Genomic DNA, 19,656 nt, shown 5'->3' on the forward strand with positions numbered 1-19,656 from the left:
TTACGAGTCTGAGAGTTGGGGAAATCAGTTATTCCTTTACCCATCAACAAAGTAGTATTTATTTATTTGAAATGATAAGCTGGACTTATCAGTTATCTTACCAAACCTTTGACCTTAATTAACAATAGCCATTTAGGGTAAACAATCTTGTTTTAAACGGGGGGGGGGCGGGGGGGGGGGGGGGGGAAGAGATGGAAGGAAATACTGACAGACCAGAGACAAGTTTAAAATAGTACATTGTTAGATGATTGTCCTTTGATAAGGTCAGTGAAGTTGTTTTCCCTGGAAGCAGTGCAGCTTTAAAAATTCCATGTGCCGAAGGCTTGCTAGCAGAGATAATGGGCCAGATTCTTATATGGCTTTTAACTGACAAACAGTTATGTTAAAGTCCAAATTTGATTTGCCCTTCCCTGACTAGACCTTGTTGTATGAATCAGGTGAGAGCTTACACTCAACCTGAAACTACACATTTGTTAGGTCTAGTCACTGTAATAAAGGGTTTGGTCAACCTCATACTCTAAACTAACTTTAAGCAACAAAACAGCAGCCCAGATCCTCAGAGGGAATTGGGGGCCTACATTTATTTTGAGGATCTGGGCCAATGTGGGTTTGTCCTGCTTTTGAAAGCTTGACATTTTCCTGCGAAGGTGCTGCTTCCAAACATCTGTATTTTGATAAGCAATGTTTAAAACCCATTTCTCAATAGGGCTGTATCTGTAGGCTCTGTAATGGGAGCTGTGCAAATTACTACAATGAGACAATATGGTGTCTGGCAATCTCACTCACAAATGTTCTTCATCTGTATATTGTCCAAATGCATGAGGCAGTTTCCAAGGCTGACAAGAGGTTCATGCCAAACCATTTGTGGCAATTTCATGTGTAAGCTTGCCTATTAATGGTGCATGTGGCAGAGATGATAGTGTAGCCTGTTTGACCATCTTTTTCTTGAAAGCCTCTGATGATGCCTATCAATTAAAATTGGTGCCTGAACATTAGATTTCTTCTCCTGAATTCCAATCGCCGGCAGCTGCCGAGTTAAATCTAAGATGGTCCCTGGGGCACAGGCATGCCTTTTAAAGCTGTTAATATTACCTCAAAGATCAGCAAAAGGAGTTTTAAAACAAAGAAAACCCCCTGGCCTACACCTGAAGTGTGTTCGCCTGATCCAAAGGCTGGTGAACACTGTGGCAGTCCCTACATGCAATGTAGCGCAAGTAGTCCCCATGTATCATTCTTGGGTTCCAAGAATGCCATGGCCACCTCCTACGCGTGCGCACGCACACTAGAACTGGTCATGCAATGACCAGAAATGCTGCCCCTGTTACAGATGGGGAAATAAGAGTAAAAACAACAACACCGAGATACTGATTGTAAATTCTACACTTATGTGGGCATAAATCCAAAATAATTCCCCTGAAGCTAAAAGAATTACTCTGGATTTACATTGGTATAATTGGGAGCCGAACTGGCCCCATATTCCATATTTCAGCATGCAACAGTCACTACTATTTTACAAAATTCATTCAAAGTAGGAAGAAAAGGAAAAAAATAGAGCAGGTTGGTAAGAGGAAAAAAGGTTAATTATTGCACTAAATAATTAGAAACTGCTTCACTTCTGATCTACTGTGCTCTCTGAAAGCTTGTGTAAAGGAGATATTAGCAAATGTGTGAAATATAATCCTTATTAGAGTTAATGAATGTTGAGTTCCTATACTGTCCAGCTACAGATCCTGTTAGGGGAAATCTGTATTTCTATAGGCCTTCCATGGCTGGCTGTAAGAGGAAGTATAAGAAACTGTTCTGGTGCTTGCTTGCCTGGCATTTTCTAGTAATAAAATATTGTTTCAAACCTGATTTGTTTAGATTTAAACATCCAAACTCTGATAGCTTCTGTCTCTGCATTTGAGAGTTACAGAACTCTGATCAGAATGAAAAAGAAGTGTTTGAACATCTATAAAGTTTGGAGAAGTTAGGAATGGAACTTTAGAGCTAGAAACAGAGGACAGATTGTAGCTATAAGACATGTACTTGGAGGTAGAAGCTGAGGTTATAGTAGTTACAACACCTTATCTGATCCAGAATTTAGAGGATTAGGAGTTACCACAGAAAGCTGTTACATTCTGCATGACTCTTCAGGGATCAATTAAACCAGTTTCCCAAGTTTTTGGAATCTGAGCTTCCCCCAAGGAAAGTGAGACCATTTGTACACACACACACACACACTCTCTCTCTCTCTCTCTCTCTCTCTCCCTGACATGTAGTTAAAGCTTTTCCCACCTTAATATATACATCTTCAGGCACTTCTTCCCAAACACCTCACTGGGCATACAGTTCTTCTTTGCTTGCTTACTTTGATGAGCAGTGAAATAGAATAGTTAGCAATTTTTATATTTAAAGTATCACCACTGGCCTCTGAGAGCACCCACTGTAATGACTGGATTAGGATCACACCTTAAAGTTACTGTTTCAGGTTCTTCACACATTCAGGTAGATGCTGCATCGGTTCCACTGTGTTCACATTCTGAAGTTTATCATTGCAACCATAACATCTGTTCTGGGGAACTACTAAGAACTTTATCCATGCCACTTCCGGCTACTCCTCAGTGCCCTCTCCCCACGTGGGGCATGTCCCATACTTTGAGAAACATTGACTTAAACTATCAAGCACCAACAAGCTCAACCCACCCACAACACCCCCTGTTCAGCATAAAACGGGGGCGGGGGAGAGAGTGAGAGCACTATAAATGTTTAACTAAACAAGTTGCACAAAAGGGTGTGGGGTTTTTTGGTAGATGTTATTGATGCCATGCTTGTTAAACATGCAGGTGGTGAGGAGGGGAAGTGGTTTCTCTCCAAATGAAACACACAATTCTGTGTTTTTAAAAATAAAGCTGCATGTTTCCTTATCAGACATAGTAAGGGACAGAACGTCATTGAAGGCAGGGGCGTGGTTAGCAAGAGATAGTCATACCTTGGTGTGTAAAAGTGAAACTGAGTCCATTATTTTAACCAACTCACTGCACTTTCTAAATAGAGAGTTAGTTATGTATTCCTTGGCTTTTATAAATACTCTAGACATCTCATTTAGAGACCACTATAGTTATGATTGCCAACCAATCCTATTTTCAGTTGCTTAAAACTTTGTTTGAATTTTACCTTTTGGGCTGAAATTTGCAATGTTGGTTGTCAGACTGAGAATGAGCAGAAGCTTTTGTGGTGTTGCTGTGAATGATGAAAGTATAGGGTCTGGGGGCAGTTTTTTCTGCTGGGGAAAAAGGGTCTTCATATTTTTTTACTGAAAACTTCAAGAGTAGATAGGAACATGAACCTGGGCAGGGATAGCAATTCTGGTTAGCAGATGTGCCTTCAAGTGATCTAGTGAAAATAATTTTTTGTTTTGGCTGGTTTATAAGAGTTTAAAAACCACACTTTGCTAATTTTATTGTATAACAAAATCCAGGGTGTATCTGCAAAGTGCCTACTTTGGCACTGTTCATGCAAATGTATATCGACTGAGTGGAAATTTCCATTGACTAGACTGTCTCTCGGTTCTCCATTAGAAGTGTGTTCAGAAGAGAGCTGTGTGCAATTCCTTGCAATAGGTAATAATGTTGGTGGCCTGGCAAAGTGTATCTATGACCAGAACAAAACAAAAAAGCCAAGGAAAACCTGTTCAAATACTACCCACCCTGTCTTGTCTTACCTGCACACTGGTAGCTTATCTGCTAGTGTTAAAGTTACATATGTATGCATTTTTTAAAAAATCCCAGGATATGTACTGAATGAATACATTCATGGAAATTTAGTAGTATCTATACAGTATCTTCATATTTATTTATTATAGCAATGCCTTGCATCCATGCAAAACACAGTACATAGGTGTTTGTATTGCATTATTTTTACAAGTGTAAACTGGTAGTTTCACACCCTAATTTATAGAGTGGCTCTGCACATGCACAAAAAATACCAAATACACTTTTGTGCACTCAAATTAATAAAGAGCTTGATACTCAAATGAACTATTGCAAGAAACATTTGAATGGGGACTAATAGCTTGCAGGCCAAGTTCCAATCATAGTCAATTGACTCTATTCTAAATCCCTCTAATGCAAACACTGACAAATGTTTAGCTAGAGAGGCTCAATTCACCCCAATCAGCTGTTGCACATCATCTAGATCAGGGGTAGGCAACCTATGGCACGTGTGCCAAAGGCGGCACGTGAGCTGATTTTCAGTGGCACTCACACTGCCCGGGTCCTGACCACCGGTCCAGGGGGCTCTGCATTTTAATTTAATTTTAAATGAAGCTTCTTAAACATTTTAAAAACATTATTTACTTTACATACAACAATAGTTTAGTTATATATTATAGACTTATAGAAAGACACCTTCTAAAAATGTTTAAAATGTATTACTGGCACGCGAAAACTTAAATCAGATTGAATAAATGAAGACTCGGCACACCACTTCTGAAAGGTTGCCGACCCCTGATCTAGATTCAACCCTGGAATAGGGCAACTAGTGTTTGCACCACTACCTTTCCTCAGTAGAGAGCATCTTCAAAGTTGGAGCTGGTGTAGGCTGTCCAGCTATGTACCTAATCAGTACATCCCTACCTGCTCTGATCACACCCCTCCCACCTCAGACTCTGGCTGCATACAGGCCCATGGCAGCCTGTGAGGTTGCAGCAATGCATGTCTCCTCTGTGCAGATCTTCCATTTCAAGGGACCCACTTGCAGAAGCTGGAATAATTCATGACTAATGTTGCCTTGCAAGTTTTGTGGTGCAATTTGGTACAAGTATTGCCTATGATAAAGCTAAGGCAGCTTATTGATCTATCTGTTACAACTCCGAATAGTAATCACGGTAAAAAAAATTATAGTTTCTGAGAGTGTCACAGAAACATTAACTGATGACAGAAAATCATTGCATTGCACAAGAGGTCATTTAAGGATCTGCTCACTTCAATGCTATTTGACTTAGCCAAAGTTCCTGGTTAACAAGTGTTTTTATATTAGGGTTGAGGGGAAAAAACACACACCCAAACTCATGAGGTCATTTTTCCAGTGGTAGCTGCAAGATGGGAAGCTGAACTTTTTTAAACTTTACTGTTATCCCAAGTATAGGCTCTATGAAAACAGCTGAGTCTGCACAACCTGAAAAATACAGGATGTGTGTGTCTGACTTCAGTGCCTGCACTTAAATAACCCATATTGTCTAACAATATATAGTAAGATACTTATCTCACAGCCTATGTGAATCTAGCTAACAAAAGCCAACTAACTGGGTAAGGGGGAAAAAAATCTAGAAAGTGAAATACTATAAAAAGTACCTTTTAAGGGTTGTTCTTAATTTGGACTGTGGCCTAGTTTTCAGCTCCGTCAGCAATATCTGACTTCCAAACAGCTGATCCAAGATTATTTGGACGGTGGGAGTTGGAACATGCTTAAGCTATAAAACAGAACTAGAAACCACATGTCCTATATAAACAAGTTCCAGGTTTCTGCTCTTGGACGTGCCATAATCATGTTCAGCCAGACAATAACACAGTGCAACTCTTGTGCTTTAAAGGTTTAGAAATGCCTTGGGAAAAAAAAAGAACTCTGTGCACTTGTTTCATAATGAACTCTGATTTGGCAAAGCTTTTGTTCATCCAGGAACCATGTCACACACAAATATTTCCTGGAGTCCTACAGAGAGAGAGAGAGAGAGATGCTTACATCATGGCAGCAAAATCCTCTGCAGGTCATTCAAAACACTTTTCCATAGAAAAGTGACTGATTCCTATTGTAACCACAAGAAATGTTGCTCTCTCTGGTTTATCCTGGGGTCTGTGGCAGGAAGTAGGTTTTGCCTTTAATCTGTGGGAAGGAGGAATACAAATACAGGTGTGTGGAGGGTGATCTGTACGTGGCACTGCCAAACCTTTGCTTGTAAGAGCCTGCAGTTGCTTAGCACTATCATGAGCCATCATGAGAAATCCCCTAGCTATCACCTGAGCTGGAACAAGGGCTGTACCAGGGGAAAGGACTGTGCCCAGATTAGGAAGGCGTCCAGTCTGTGAAAGAAATTTATTGAAACATCTCTGAGGGTGAGATTTTATGTGTATTCAGTTTTATTATTGTATTAGGCTTAGATTTGCGTGTTTTATTTTATTTTACTTGGTAATTCACTTTGTTCTGTCTGTTACTACTTGGAACCACTTAAATCCTACTTTCTGTATTTAATAAAACTTTTTACTTACTAATTAACCCAGAGTATGTATTAATACCTGGGGGAGAGGGGGAATAGCTGTGCATGTCTCTCTACCAGTATTATAGAGGGCAAACAATTTATGAGTTTACCCTGTATAAGCTTTATACAGGGTAAAACGGATTTATTTGGGATTTAGACCCCATTGGGAGTTGGGCATCTGAGTGTTAAAGACAGGAATACTTCTGTAAGTTGCTTTCAGTTAAGACTGCAGCTTTGGGGCACATGGTTCAGACCCTGGGTCTGTGTTGGAGCAGACGGGCGTGTCTGGCTCAACAAGACAGGGTGCTGGAGTCCTGAGCTGGCAGGGAAAGCAGGGGCAGAAGTAGTCTTGGCACATCAGTTGGCAGTTCCCAAGGGGAGTTCTGTGATCCAATCCATCACAGAGCCATTAGGAAGCAGATGGGCTTATTATTCCAAGGCGGTGGGCAGAGGTGAATTGGCACCCAGTTCTCTCTGTTAACTTAGTATTGCAAAATATTAGACTTGCATTAAAATGACTAATTACCTTGGACCAGAGCATCCCCTCATACGTTAAATGCCGAAAGAGGGAATTTTGGAGAATGAAATCTGAGATTCCTACATGTTGTCATCCCATCAGGTGGGCAGTGTTTACCCCCTGCAGAAAAGGTTCTCCCCAAACCAGCAGATCCTGAAGAATCTGCAGGAAGCCAGAGCTACTTCCCCAGTACTGCCTTCCTGACCACAACTCCCTGAGAGTGCTACTCCATTGGATCAACCCAACCAGAGACTGACTGGTCAGGGTGGTCCTCAGGACTCCTGGCAGGGGACCTCACAGAAAAGTTAATACAGCATGGGGCTGCATTTTTTCCAAGGATTCTCCATGGGGGGCGGGGGGAGAGAGATGCACATTCTCTCATGACCCACCTGCTCTTTACTCCCCTCTCACACCTTGAATCCCAGACCAGCAGCAAGGCCCCTGCTGGGTACAGGTGGGGAGGACTGTACCACAGTGAAGGTGCCTGGAGCCGGCCCTGCAAGTGGCTGTGGGCTCCACCATAAGGCAGAAGCATGCAGGGGATTGTGCAACCCAAAATTCACCCTCTTCTCTCCCAAAGGAAGGTCACTGATCATGCTGTCGGGGACCTTCTGCAGTGCAGGGGTGATACCTGGACAGAGCTTTTCCCTAATGGGCATGGAAAGGCTCCCTGACCGTCACTCCTGAAACAGCGAGAAGGGAAATCTTTGCCAGATAGGACTCTAGCTAATACAACAAACAGAATTTGACTGAAATTTTTGTGGAGGGGGAAGTTTCTGCTCTGGGCCAAATGCTGAAGCCCTTACTCAGGGTTTTACTGTGCCCTTCCTGATGCAAAACTATTATTTACTATGAAATATATTTTTAAGCATTTTTTTTAAATGGCTTTTGTCCTTAAATAGCAGTCTTAACCAGTATCCAGCACATGTTGCCTCAGATTTAATTTAATTCCCAGAGGTTTTTGAGTTAGGAGGGAGGAAGCCTCTGTTCAACCATTTGTTTGATCCTGCAGCAAAGTGGCAATATCACAGTAACTTCTATGATATTGCTCCAAGCTCAAGCAGAAGGCAAAGCTGGGCTGAGAATGACAAAACTCTCTTCAAAACTAAGGCTTCAGTAGGAGCAGAGGGGGACTAGCTGTGGGGAAGTGACTAGCCAAGGGCATTTCCAGTTCTAGAAATGTTTTGATCACATCTTAGTCTCACATTGTAAGGCAGAAAAATGCAGATAGGTGTATTTGGTTTTGTATTTTTAAGAAAAAACACAAAACCAAATGCATCTGCTTCATTGATAGTAGCTTGCGTGTGACCAATGAGTGCAAATTCATGCATTAGCTTTTGCTAGAATGTCCAAAAAACACAACCCCTATAGACAAGGAGCCAAATTGTAGGCCAGAGTTTTTATTCAGGCAAAACTAAGTAAAAAGAAAACCCTGGGCTGAAAGGCAATGTGAAGATCAGGAAACGTAGCCCTCTTTAGAGGTTAGTAATACTGTAATGTAGAGCATTATTAGCCAATCAGATCTCATATGCAATTGATTTAATCCCAATCAACTGTACAGAATTAAATTAATACTGTTATTTACCCCTGAGCCATTGAGACAGGCCCAGAGGTGAGTAGCTTTGTTCTTTCTGGATATCTGACTTCATCTCCCTTTTAGCATCTGAGTCTTAAAAGCCTATTATTCTTTGACATTCATGGGGACAATTACTCAGACATTTCTGATTAAAATATTCAGAATACATGTAACAATACATATATGTTTACTTCATGTTTCTACCTATGGAGGTAAATATTGACAGAGTCTTTGGATAATGACATGTTGATGTCATTGGCCCAGATTTTAAATTCAACCCCCTTTATATTGTTCTAGCAGCATAAAAGGGGCTGGAATTCCACTGGGTTGTGGGTTGTTGTTTTTTGTTTTGTTTGTTTGCTTTGTGGGCAACCTGACTGGCTCTTCACCATGTGGAGAACCCTTTGCAAATGTAAAGGCTCTACATCTTCCTCCCTTGTATAGAGGGAATGTGATAAATGAGAGGGGGGATAGCTCCCTTTTGTGAACACCCAGCCAGCCAGTTAGCTATGGAATCCCTCTTGGTGGTGGTTCTCTACTTGCTTTACCTGTAAAGGGTTAACAAGCCCACAGGTAAAAGGAAAGGAGTGGGCACCTGACCAAAAGAGCCAATGGGAGGGCTAGAACTTTTTAAAATTGGGGAAAACTTCCCTTTGTCTGTGTGTTGTGGTTCTCCACGGAAGAGGGGAACAGGGCAGCAGTTATGCTGTGAGAAGCTTAAGCCAGATATGAAAAACCATCAGATCATACCTAGAGATTGTTTATCTGAAACCCAGATATGTAAGTAAATGTCTAGGAAGACACGATTAGGTTTATTTCTTATTGGCTTGTGGACTCCTCTGTGCTAACCCCAAATGCTTTTTGTTTTGCTTGTAACCTTTAAGCTGGACCTCAATAAGGTTATTTTTGGTGTTTAAATTTTGTAAGTGGGTTTTTTAAATCTAGCAAAAGCCTAAGTTCCAGATGTATTTTCTTTCTTTATGTTTTTAATAAAATTTACCTTTTTTAAGACCAGGATTTGATTTTTGGTGTCCTAAGACGTTTGTGCATGTTGTTTAATTAGCTGGTGGCAACAGCTGATTTCCTTTGTTTTCTTTCTCAGCTCTTCCCTGGGCGGGGCCTAAAAGGGCTTGAGGGTACTCCCCCACCTTCTGCACTCGAAGTGCCAGAGTGGGGAATCAGCCTTGACAGGTATTTGAGGGTGGTAGTGGTGGGGTGTTTAGAATAGTTAGATCAGGATGCTCTGATAGACTGCTGGATGACTCCATAGGGAGATGTAGCAGCCCTGAGAGTGCTCTAGCTTACACCAGGGACAGCTCTGATCCCTGTCTGCCTCCAGAGTCCAGGAGGCACAAAGGTGGTGCACAGCTATCTTACCACTTGGCTGCAGCCCAGAGTCAGGGCTGATATATCCCTATTAGTTACCTAAGAATGAAGGGTAGCAAACTAATGTGAGGGCCTTGGCCATATGTACATGATGTTACTCTACATTTACAAGGAGTTCTATTTTTAAACCAGCCATTGAAACTTACTTGAAGGAAATGAGGATGTTCCCACTGAGCAGTACAGATTGTTATGACACACACATGTAACCACAGTCATTGCAACTCGTTTGTGTGGTGTGTTCTTAAAAGTAGGATTTCTAAAGGGAATGCTAGGAATTCAATAGCAGCGATTCTAGCAGGGTGCACTGTAAAAATGATAAACAAAAGAAATAGTATATTTCAATTCATCTCATACAAGTACCGTAATACAGTCTCTTTATCATGAAAGTTGAACTTACAAATGTAGAATTATGTTCAAAAATAAAACAGTGTAAAACTTCAGAGTCTACAAGTCCACGCAGTACTACTACTTGTTCAGCTAAGACAAACAAGTTTGTTTACATTTATGGGAGATAATGCTGCCGGCTTCTTGTTTCCAATGTCACCTGAAAGTGAGAACAGGTGTTTTCATGGCACTTTTGTAGCCAGCATTGCAAGGTATTTACGTGCCAGATATGCTAAACATTCATATGCCCCTTCACGCTTCGGCCACCATTCCAGGGGACATGTTTCCATGCTGATGAGGGTTTCTGCTTGATAACGATCCAAAGCAGTGCAGACAGACACATGTTCATTTTCATCATTTGAGTCAGATGCCACTTGCGGAGGGTTGATTTTCTTTTTTGGTGGTTCGGGCTCTGTAGTTTCCACATCAGAGTTTTGCTCTTTTAAGACTTCTGAAAGCATGCTCCACACCTTGTCCCTCTCAGATTTTGGACAGCACTTCAGATTTTTAAACCTTGGGTCGAGTGCTGTAGCTATCTTTAGAAATCTCACATTGGTACCTTCTTTACATTTTGTCAAATCTGCAGTGAAAGTGTTCCTAAAATGAACAACATGTGCTGGGTCATCATCCAAGACTGAAATATGAAATTAACGTAAAATATATAGCAGAAAGTTGGTAAAACAGAGCAGGAGACATACTATTCTCCCACGAGGAGTTCAGTCACAAATTTAATTAACGCATTTTTTTAATGAGCGTCATCAGCATGAAAACATGTCCCCTGGAATGGTGGCCGAAGCGTGAAGGGGCATATGAATGTTTAGCATATCTGGCACGTAAATACCTTGCAATGCTGGTTACAAAAGTGCCATGCGAACGCCTATTCTCACTTTCAGGTGACATTGTAAATAAGAAGCCAACAGCATTATCTCACGTAAATGTAAACAAACTTGTTTGTCTTAGTGATTGGCTGAACAAGAAGTAGTACTGAGTGGACTTGTAGACTCTGAAGTTTTACACTGTTTTGTTTTTGAGTGCAGTTATGTAACCAAAAAAGAAAAAATCTACATTTGTAAGTTGCAGTTTCACGATAGAGACTGTATTACAGTACTTGTACGAGGTTAATTGAAAAATACTATTTCTTTTGTTTTTTATAGCACAAGTATTTGTAAATCAAAAATGAATATAAAATGAGCACTGTACACTTTGTGTTCTGTGTCGTAATCGAAATCAATATATTTGAAAATGTAGAAAACATCCAAAAATATTTATATAAATGCTATTCTATCATTATTTAACAGTGCGATTTAAAAAAATTAATTGCACTTAATCACAATTAATCCCTTGACAGCCCTACGAAGAAACATTGCAAAACTCTGCTCACCCAGGATGAGCAATGATTTTGTGGACAAGGTTGAGTGAAATAGCATACTTTTTTTTCATTATAGTTAACAATGTGGCAAAGAGCAAGTGAATGGATTTTGCTCACTGCTAAATTTTCATGACATTAGTGAATGTAAATGAAAGTAAAATAATTTTTCTTCCTATGCAAATTCAGCAGATGTTTAGCCTATAAAGAATAAGGGCACCTAATTGAATAGAAAAAGGCCATGTTATAATATGTGAGCTAAAGTCTCTTCTCCAGCCGAGCTGTGCTCAGTGCAGGACTGGGGAAGGGGAGGAAAATCTGGCTTTTAAGCTCCTTTTACACTTCCCTGAGCCCCAAGGCTGCTCTAACTTACACCTTGCTGCCCACAGCCTCAAGGGGCCACTCCAGCAGCCAGAGCTCAACTTGGCTCAGGGACTTTCTGGCCACACCCACTTTCTTGTGGACATGCCCTTCCTCTGATGTGTGGAAAGGGGAGTGGTGTATGATTTGCGAAGGTGACTGTAACCCATCCAAAGATTGTCCTGAGCACAGAGAGTCGTCAAGAGGCAAGTTAAGAAAACTTTAGGATTGCCATGCACTGCCTTGACGCAGTGCAGAGCAGCTGTTGAAGGCCCAAAGATCTGACCCCATGTTTTGTGCTTCCCGGTAACTGGGAAAATGGGCATTTAGCCTACAGTGTCTATTTTTTCATCTGTATTATACTGGTTACTCTTTATGCTTAAATTGCGTGGCTTTCTATTATAAAATGACTGAGGCTGACCACAATCTTTGAGCTTAACTTTATTACATTAATATGGGCAGCCACATCTCCTCTTATATCAACATGTTCAGGCAAATATGTCCAGCTTTTTCTAAATGCTGATCTCCACTTACGCTGCAGAGGGGAGCAAAAGCAATAAGGAATTGGGTAGTGATGCGGAAGGGAGATGCCAGTCCAACTAAATTAACTCCTCTTCTGCACCTTCTCCCCTTCTTGCAGCAACAGAAGGATGCAGGTGCAATGGAAAAATAAAAGCAACACTGCCGGAGAGGGAGTAACGAGGGAGAGTAAGTCCAGACAGCAATGAGGGATCCAGATTGGTTCCCTTTATGCACTCCTGAATCATGATCCAATGGGGAGGCAAACTACAGAGGTTTTTCAAATTGCACTCCCTTTGCCAAAGCACCAGAGCTGGAGTTCGTCCTTCTTCAGAGGAGAATGGGAAGATAACTCTGCCAGGTAAACTCTTCTCTATGTTTTGTTAAAGTTTTTGTTTAGGAATTTCCATAGTTTTAGAGGTAACTGTTGTTTAAAAAAAAACAGGAATGCATGGGACCTTTAGGTCAAAGGGATCAATATAACTTGGGACATAGAGATTTGAGCATCGTATGAGATCTGTGTGGATCATTCATTACACCGCTTATGAGGTCCACAGGAGTCCCTGTAGGATTGAGTTTGGACTTGAAATCTACACTCTTATAGTGCATCTAGCTTGCTGGTACACATTAGGACTTTAAGAACTCCGTGGCCTGTGATTATATTGAACTCCAGACCATCCGCCTAGAGGTGGGGTGGGGGGGGGACATGAAAAGAAGGTGTGTATTTGGGGTAGGGAGGATTGAAAACAGAAAATGTTTCACTAAAATATCTAGCTCTAGAGCTTGCAGGTTTATAAATCATATGGCATTCACAGGCATGGGAGTGGTTAATTGACATGGTGGTAAAAAGTCAGAAGCCCAAGGAGCTTTTGGGCTCACATTGGCAGGCTCACCTGTACAGCTGGACTGGTAGATGCACTAGTGGAGAATTATTTTTGATACAATTCTCTACTGCAATCAAGGTCTAAAGAAAGAAGGCCAAGTTGGTCTCCTTGGTCATTCAATCCTTGTTCCCTCCACCCAGACTACAATTGCTAACTAGTGCCAACGAGGGTTTTTTTGCTTTGAACACCGGTCCACTAGAGACTGGACAGAGCCCACAAAAGGGATCTCCTGTAGGGTTTAAACATCCATTAGATAGTACCAGCTTTCAGGCCCTACCAATCTGGCTTGGATTTGGACCAACAGCATCTGAACTGATCCTCAGCCATCTAGCCCCTTCTTTCCTGGGTGTCTCAAATGTAGTGTAAAAACCTTAATTTAGGAGTACAGTAGCAGACTGCTGAGGACGTTTCTCAAGCAAGTCACAAGCTGTGCTATACACGTATGTCTCATCGCAATCACAGATATCCCACGTCTAGCCTGAAGTGCTGTTCTTAACCTTCAGCTTGCACATGAATACAAGTTATTCCAGTGCTACAGAATGTGAGAGCAGTTCTGTTCCTTAAAAGACCTTTGTACATTCTGTGGTCACAATTCTTCGTAATCATGTTGTGGGGTGACTACTGAGAGAACTGTTTCTAGCACCTTCCATCAGAGGTTCTCAAAATACATTACAAACTTTAATTAACAAAACCTCCCCTGATCCTGCTGAGGTGGGTATGCACTTCCACCCCCATTCTATAGATGGATAAATGGAGGCACACATGGTTTCTTTAAGACCGCGTTAGAGCCAGAAAGGAGAATTCAGACCTCCTGAGGTCCCTGTTCCAACCATTAGATCCCACCACACCGATTGTAAAAAAAGGAATGTTCACCCTTCCCCTAGCCATGGCTACCAGTTTTATGTGCTGAACTCCTGGTCTGGTGTGAGCTAATCTCAGGCTTGTCACAATTTGTATGATATTTGGAGGGGGAGGGGGGTTGGAGAGGGAAGGGGATAAAGATTTTCAGTGTCTCATTGAAACATGTTGTAAAATGCTTCATAACAAGAGCAAGAGACATTTATACCTGTCTGAAACTGAATCCAAACAGAGACAGTCTTGTTGCCAATGAGGGAAACTTGGCAGGACTGTTTTCTTGCGTCGCCAGTGTCTGTCTGTGTGGGAAGCTTTGAACAAAGACGCTCTAGTCCCCTAGGGTCCTGGCACTCCCAGGGCAAAACCAGTCCCTTCCCCTCTTTTTCCTCTAACTCTCTCACATGCATGCACTCCTGCGTTTGCGCGCTCAGTACAACTAGCTACAACAACAACAAATTAAACCCTACAGTGCTGGTAAACTTACAGGAAAGGAAGATTTAAAAAAAAGAGAAAGAGCTGGAGCAAAGCCAGCGTCCCCGAATGACTCCAGCTCACCAGCCCGCCCCTGAATGACGTGCTCCACCCCCTCCTCCCCAGAGGGCAGCCATGGCTAAGCCTTGTTCTCTTCATAAGAGAGAGGAGTTCCCCTTCTCCCTCTCTGGGTTTCTAGTTAGTTTGAGAGCTCAGGAACCTTGCAACTTTATCTTGCATTTAAAAGGAAAGCAAAGATGAAGCATAAGGGGGCAATGTTAATAGACTTTCCCCAAAAATCAAGCAGCAAAACCCTTTGCATCAGTCAGAGGAAACAAAAGCTGGGCAAGACAGTGCAAGGCAAGCTGGCTACGGTACCAAGGATTCAGCATGCCTCTGGCCATGTGGCACAGGGAATATGTCACCACCCACCCACAACTTAACATTCCATATTACTCTCTCCGCTTCCCCAACACCGAACTCAAAGCCTAAAACTAGAAGGGCTCTCATCCCATGTGCCACATTGGGGGGGGGGGCGCTGTGGGATGTCATCTGCATCAAAGCTAAAACTAATTATGGCTGGTAATTTGTTCCAAGTATTTAGTTTTTATTTTTCCTTATGCTATTTATCTGTGGCCATACTTGAATTGTTACAAATGTGTTCGTTGTTTGAAGTTATTCAGAGAACGGCCCATGCAAGCAAGCTCTAGTCTGTGTGTGGTTCTCAAGGTGCTCGCTACGACTATGGCTGCGAGCGAGCATTGGCCACCTAAAGCTTGCGGTGCTCCCTAACGGCTGGCCTAACCCTTCTCTCTCCAGGAGTGGGGCTTGGCTAAGTTTCAAGATGGCCATGTTAACACTTCCAGCACACAACTCTGTGTGGCCGTTTTCATGTGAGTACTCACAAGATTTTTACTTTTTCTGTGTACATTCTTGCTAGCCAAAAGAAGTGCTTGTATGAACGTTCACAGAAAACAACTTAAGAGAGTCTCGAACACTGGTCAAACTCAGCTGGTGGTTTGCATTCAAATGGATGTTTGTACCTGAGGATGTGGCCAGCTGCCACCACAGCCCCTTGGAGATCGTTCTTACAAGTGTATCGGGGAGGGGGAACACAGGAAATACCTCCCTGGGTCTCTCTCTCAACCTCTCCCCATTCTGTTCTGGGCCACTCAAGTGTCTACTGCATAGAAAGAAACACACTGACTCAGGTGTCACTAAAATGTTTAATTTTAAATTCATGGATGTGGGTGTTGGAGCTTGCATAGGAGGTGATGGGCTGCTGATTTCAAGGTAGTGCCAGAAGCAGAGGGTAGGGAGCTGTAGGCAAGAGGGGATGCAGACATAAGAAGCAGTGGGTGGGATAAGAGGAATTACATGAGGGGGGCTAGCAGCTGAGAATTACAGCTCTGTGGAACCGTCTGCTTACACCTCTAACACTTCATACGTACGACTAAAGCAATGAAAATAATAAAGTTAGCTTCACATGGATGACAACTAGAATTATTATTCCCCAAAGTTTTATTGTGGGCTTGAGTTCTGAAAGATGAAATCATAATGTTGGCCAAATGCAAGTTGGGGGAGGGGTCTACTTATTCATTTATGACAAATTGTAATGAATAAATCTTTGGCCAGCTAGTAACTAACCTGTGTGGGTCCTTAGATGAGCTTTGAGATGGGAAGATTTGCCATAAACTTTTTCGCACCCCACGTAGTGGCATTTGTGCTTTTTCTGGGGTGACTCGGGGTCAGCCCGGTTTCTTCCCCGTCTGCTCCTTTGTTTGGGGCTTGGCTCGCTTACTGCAGCCAGGCTAGTAGGTGTGGCTGCTTTTCCTTCTCCACGCTTGCCGGCTGGGGAGACACTTTCCTCCCCAAACTCCTGAGGAGGAAAAGAAGGACTTAGTTTTTCCCTGTTATCGATGCTCTCTGTTTTTTCCATCCGAACGGTGGCAGAATTTGGGACATGCTGGTTAAGATCTGCTAAAATCCTGGCCACCACAAACAGCGACGATCCATTGTCTTTCCCGGTCTCTCTTACTTCCCGCTTATTTTCTCCATTTGATAGAGGAGGAGGTACTGCTGCATCAGGTCGGGGATCTGCGTCCCCTTTGGGACTGTGGATAATAGCACGATTGGACATAAAAACAAGGCACTCGGCTGCAAAATGATCCACGTATGCTGCTGTTGCCATTTTTCATAGGTGTGTTTAAAAAAAAAAAATTGCACGTTTTCCCTTAAAAAAAAAAAAAAACAACACACAAAAACAAGCAGACTTTTCCCCTCCTATGTCTTAGGATCCCTTTGTAGAAGCCAGGGCTGACTGAGCAGCTATCCTAAATGCACTCTGTTTGTGAGATTGCACCCAGCTTGTCACTAAAGAGAAAAGGCATTTAAAGTCCAATGAAAGAAAAAAATCATAACTCTGGCAGCTTGTTGCTTTAAGTGGGAATTAACGTTGATCTTCTAGAGTGCAATGAAATGACAAAAATGCAGTTTCTCTAACCCGTCCATTGCATTGTGACAGTAGAATAAGCTTTCTCCGTTATTGCTCCTCTGAGTGTTTCAGAGCCCCGTGGGGGCGTGGCCTGGAAAAACATCTGGGTGTGATGTCACAGAGAGCCACATCCTGGGTTGATCAGGTTAGCAATGAACATAGACTTCAGCTGCTGCTGCTGCTGCTGCACTGAGAGAGAGAGAGAAAACAGCACCGTACAAACAGAGATGTGGCTGTGAGCTTGAAGTCAGCAAGGGAATAAAAAAGCAGGCAAATGAAACAAAGAGTGCGATTGGTTCAGGGAAGGTGTTGCATAGGCCAATCAAAGTGTCTATGCGGAAACCTCCACATTTGCAAATTTCAAGTAGCCAATTAAATTCTTCTTACTTTATGACTCAGCAGGAGGCAGAAATTCAAGATAATCTTTGGCTCATTTCTGTGAAATCTTCCTTGCAGAAACAAGCTCATTGATTCTGGGTGTGTTTTTCTATGATACAGAAAAGGAATAGGCTGGTGAACTGAACATACGCACTCTCTCTCTCTCTCTCTCTCTCTCACGCTCCATGAACTTTAGTTTTCAGGATTGTGCAATGATTAACCACGTCATTGTTTTCTAATGTTATTCCTTCTGTAGTTCCTTAACAACTTCAGGGCATCGTATATTTAACCTTTTACTAGTTGAGGCACTTTAATAGGCATTGATTTCTAAAAGGCAGGAATTAAACAACTTTCTAAATGTGAATGAGACAACTAGCATAGGAAAATGGAAAGCTTTACAGAGTCTCAAGGTATGGCTAAAAAACTGGAGTTCCTCTTTGGGACTAGATGGTTTTATGCTGTCAAAAACCAGGTTTAACTAAGTACAAAGAAACACTGTTTAAAATACCACCTGCATAGGCCCTATAAACAATAGCACCTTTTCTGGCTATTTAAAAATAAAAATGGCAATAACTTTTTTTTTTTTTTATTCCCAACCTGTAGGAGAAATACCCTATAAACTATTCAGGCTATTTGTTTTTCTTATGTTAGTGTGAGTGAATGAATAAGCGGGTATGATGTGTTTGTGTGAAGAAGTTATTGAGGGAAAACATAAAAGTCAGTTTGAATTTAATTCTTAGTTTTGTGGTCATTCTTATTTCTTGTTAGTGTGTTCATGGGCTAGTAGTCCAGTGCTTGTGAAAGACCCGTCTCTCACACTTATGAGCCTTTTGTCACCCCTTTTCTGGGAGGAAGCAGACTTCAAGGTCTTGCCAATTAACCTTGTCAGAAAAGTTAGGTTGGGGTGGGATATTTCTGTGGAAAATTTTGACTTTTCATCAAAAAAATTTGGCCAAAAAAAAAAAAAAAATCAGTTTCTGTCAGAGAAAATAGAAATAAGATGTTATTTTCAGTTGGTTTAACCTGAACTAAAATATTTCGGCTTGTCAAACCAAAACATTTGTTTGAGTAGTTCAACCTTAAACATAGCCATAGCACATTGTGGGAGCTGCAATTCGGGTGCCTCGTGCTCTACTCTCCCCTAAGGGATGGTCTCTCTGACTGGACTAGATCTCCCATAATCAACCAGGTCTCCCCTCTCACTGCCCCCCAGGGAATCTTGTGGCAGATGTAATCGAGCCAGAGAGCTCGGTCCACAGACCAGAATGCAGAAGCATGAGATAGCTTAGTGGCTTAGCAAGATGTGGTTAAATGTCAAGTTGGGCCAAAACATTTTGATTCAGGAATATCAATGTTTTGTTTTGATCGAACATGTCTAAACAAAGTGTTTCACCATTTCCAAATTGAAAGTTTGGGGTTTCACGTGTACGTTGAAATTTTCTGCAGAAAGCAGACATTTTTCATAAATAATTTTGTTTCTTCAAAAACCTCACTTTTCAAGTGAAAAACAGTTCTGATGGAAAGTTTCTGACCAGTCCTACTCGAAGACCAGTATCCTCTTTGTGGCAGAAATCCAATGAGACAGTCATATTTACACAATGTACACAAGTCCTGTTTCCGGGAATGGGGTGGTAACAAATGGCACACACTCAGCTCCGGTTTGGAGAAGCAGCTGGTAACGCCACACAATGCTATCCCAAGAAGTAGATGCCTTGGCCCTCTCTCTCTCCAAGGCCTCACACAAAACTCAGGGCTTGTCTACACAGGGAAATTTACTGGCATAACTATAATAGTATAATTATATCACTCTGTGTATACCAGTGTAACTTTGGTTTTTTGCTTTTTTCCAATTGAATTTGTCACTCTGGAAGCTAACATATACCAATATTGTTGTGCAAATAAATCTCCCCATGTAGACAAGTCCTCAGACAGATCCAAATGTTTAAGAACATTGTGTCCCCTTTCTCCCCTCTCAGCCCCTGCACTTTATACCTGGAAAGCCCTTGTCCAAGACATTCCAGATTGCATGGTCTTTGTCTCTCTTGGTCAATGTCCTGGCTGTTAATCCTCCTTGTGTGCAGCTGCTTTGTAACACAAATGAAGCACAGACGGGTGTAATGGCCCTGACAGACTCACACAAATAGCCCTTAATGACTCTCTGGGTGTGGTTAATGCATGGCATCTTTAATTCTTTTTCTGGAGAGTTTCACCCTGGGTGCTTATATTTTAAT

At 41.9% G+C, this 19,656-nt stretch overlaps 1 protein-coding gene across 1 annotated transcript in view; it reads right to left on the bottom strand.

The window, feature by feature from the left end:
• The window catches only part of KLF13 (Kruppel like factor 13), a 43,673-nt gene extending 26,464 nt beyond the window's left edge, over positions 1 to 17,209 (bottom strand). Inside the window, exon 1 of the mRNA XM_024193119.2 lies at positions 16,201 to 17,209. Coding sequence (XP_024048887.1) covers positions 16,201 to 16,744 — 544 coding nt within the window. The 5' untranslated portion in view covers positions 16,745 to 17,209. The remainder of the gene's footprint in view (positions 1 to 16,200) is intronic.
• Positions 17,210 to 19,656: the final 2,447 nt, after the last annotated feature.

This window comes from Terrapene carolina, unplaced genomic scaffold, assembly GCF_002925995.2.
Source record: "Terrapene carolina triunguis isolate 2854851 unplaced genomic scaffold, T_m_triunguis-2.0 Scaffold67, whole genome shotgun sequence".
Lineage (NCBI taxonomy): Eukaryota > Metazoa > Chordata > Testudines > Emydidae > Terrapene > Terrapene triunguis.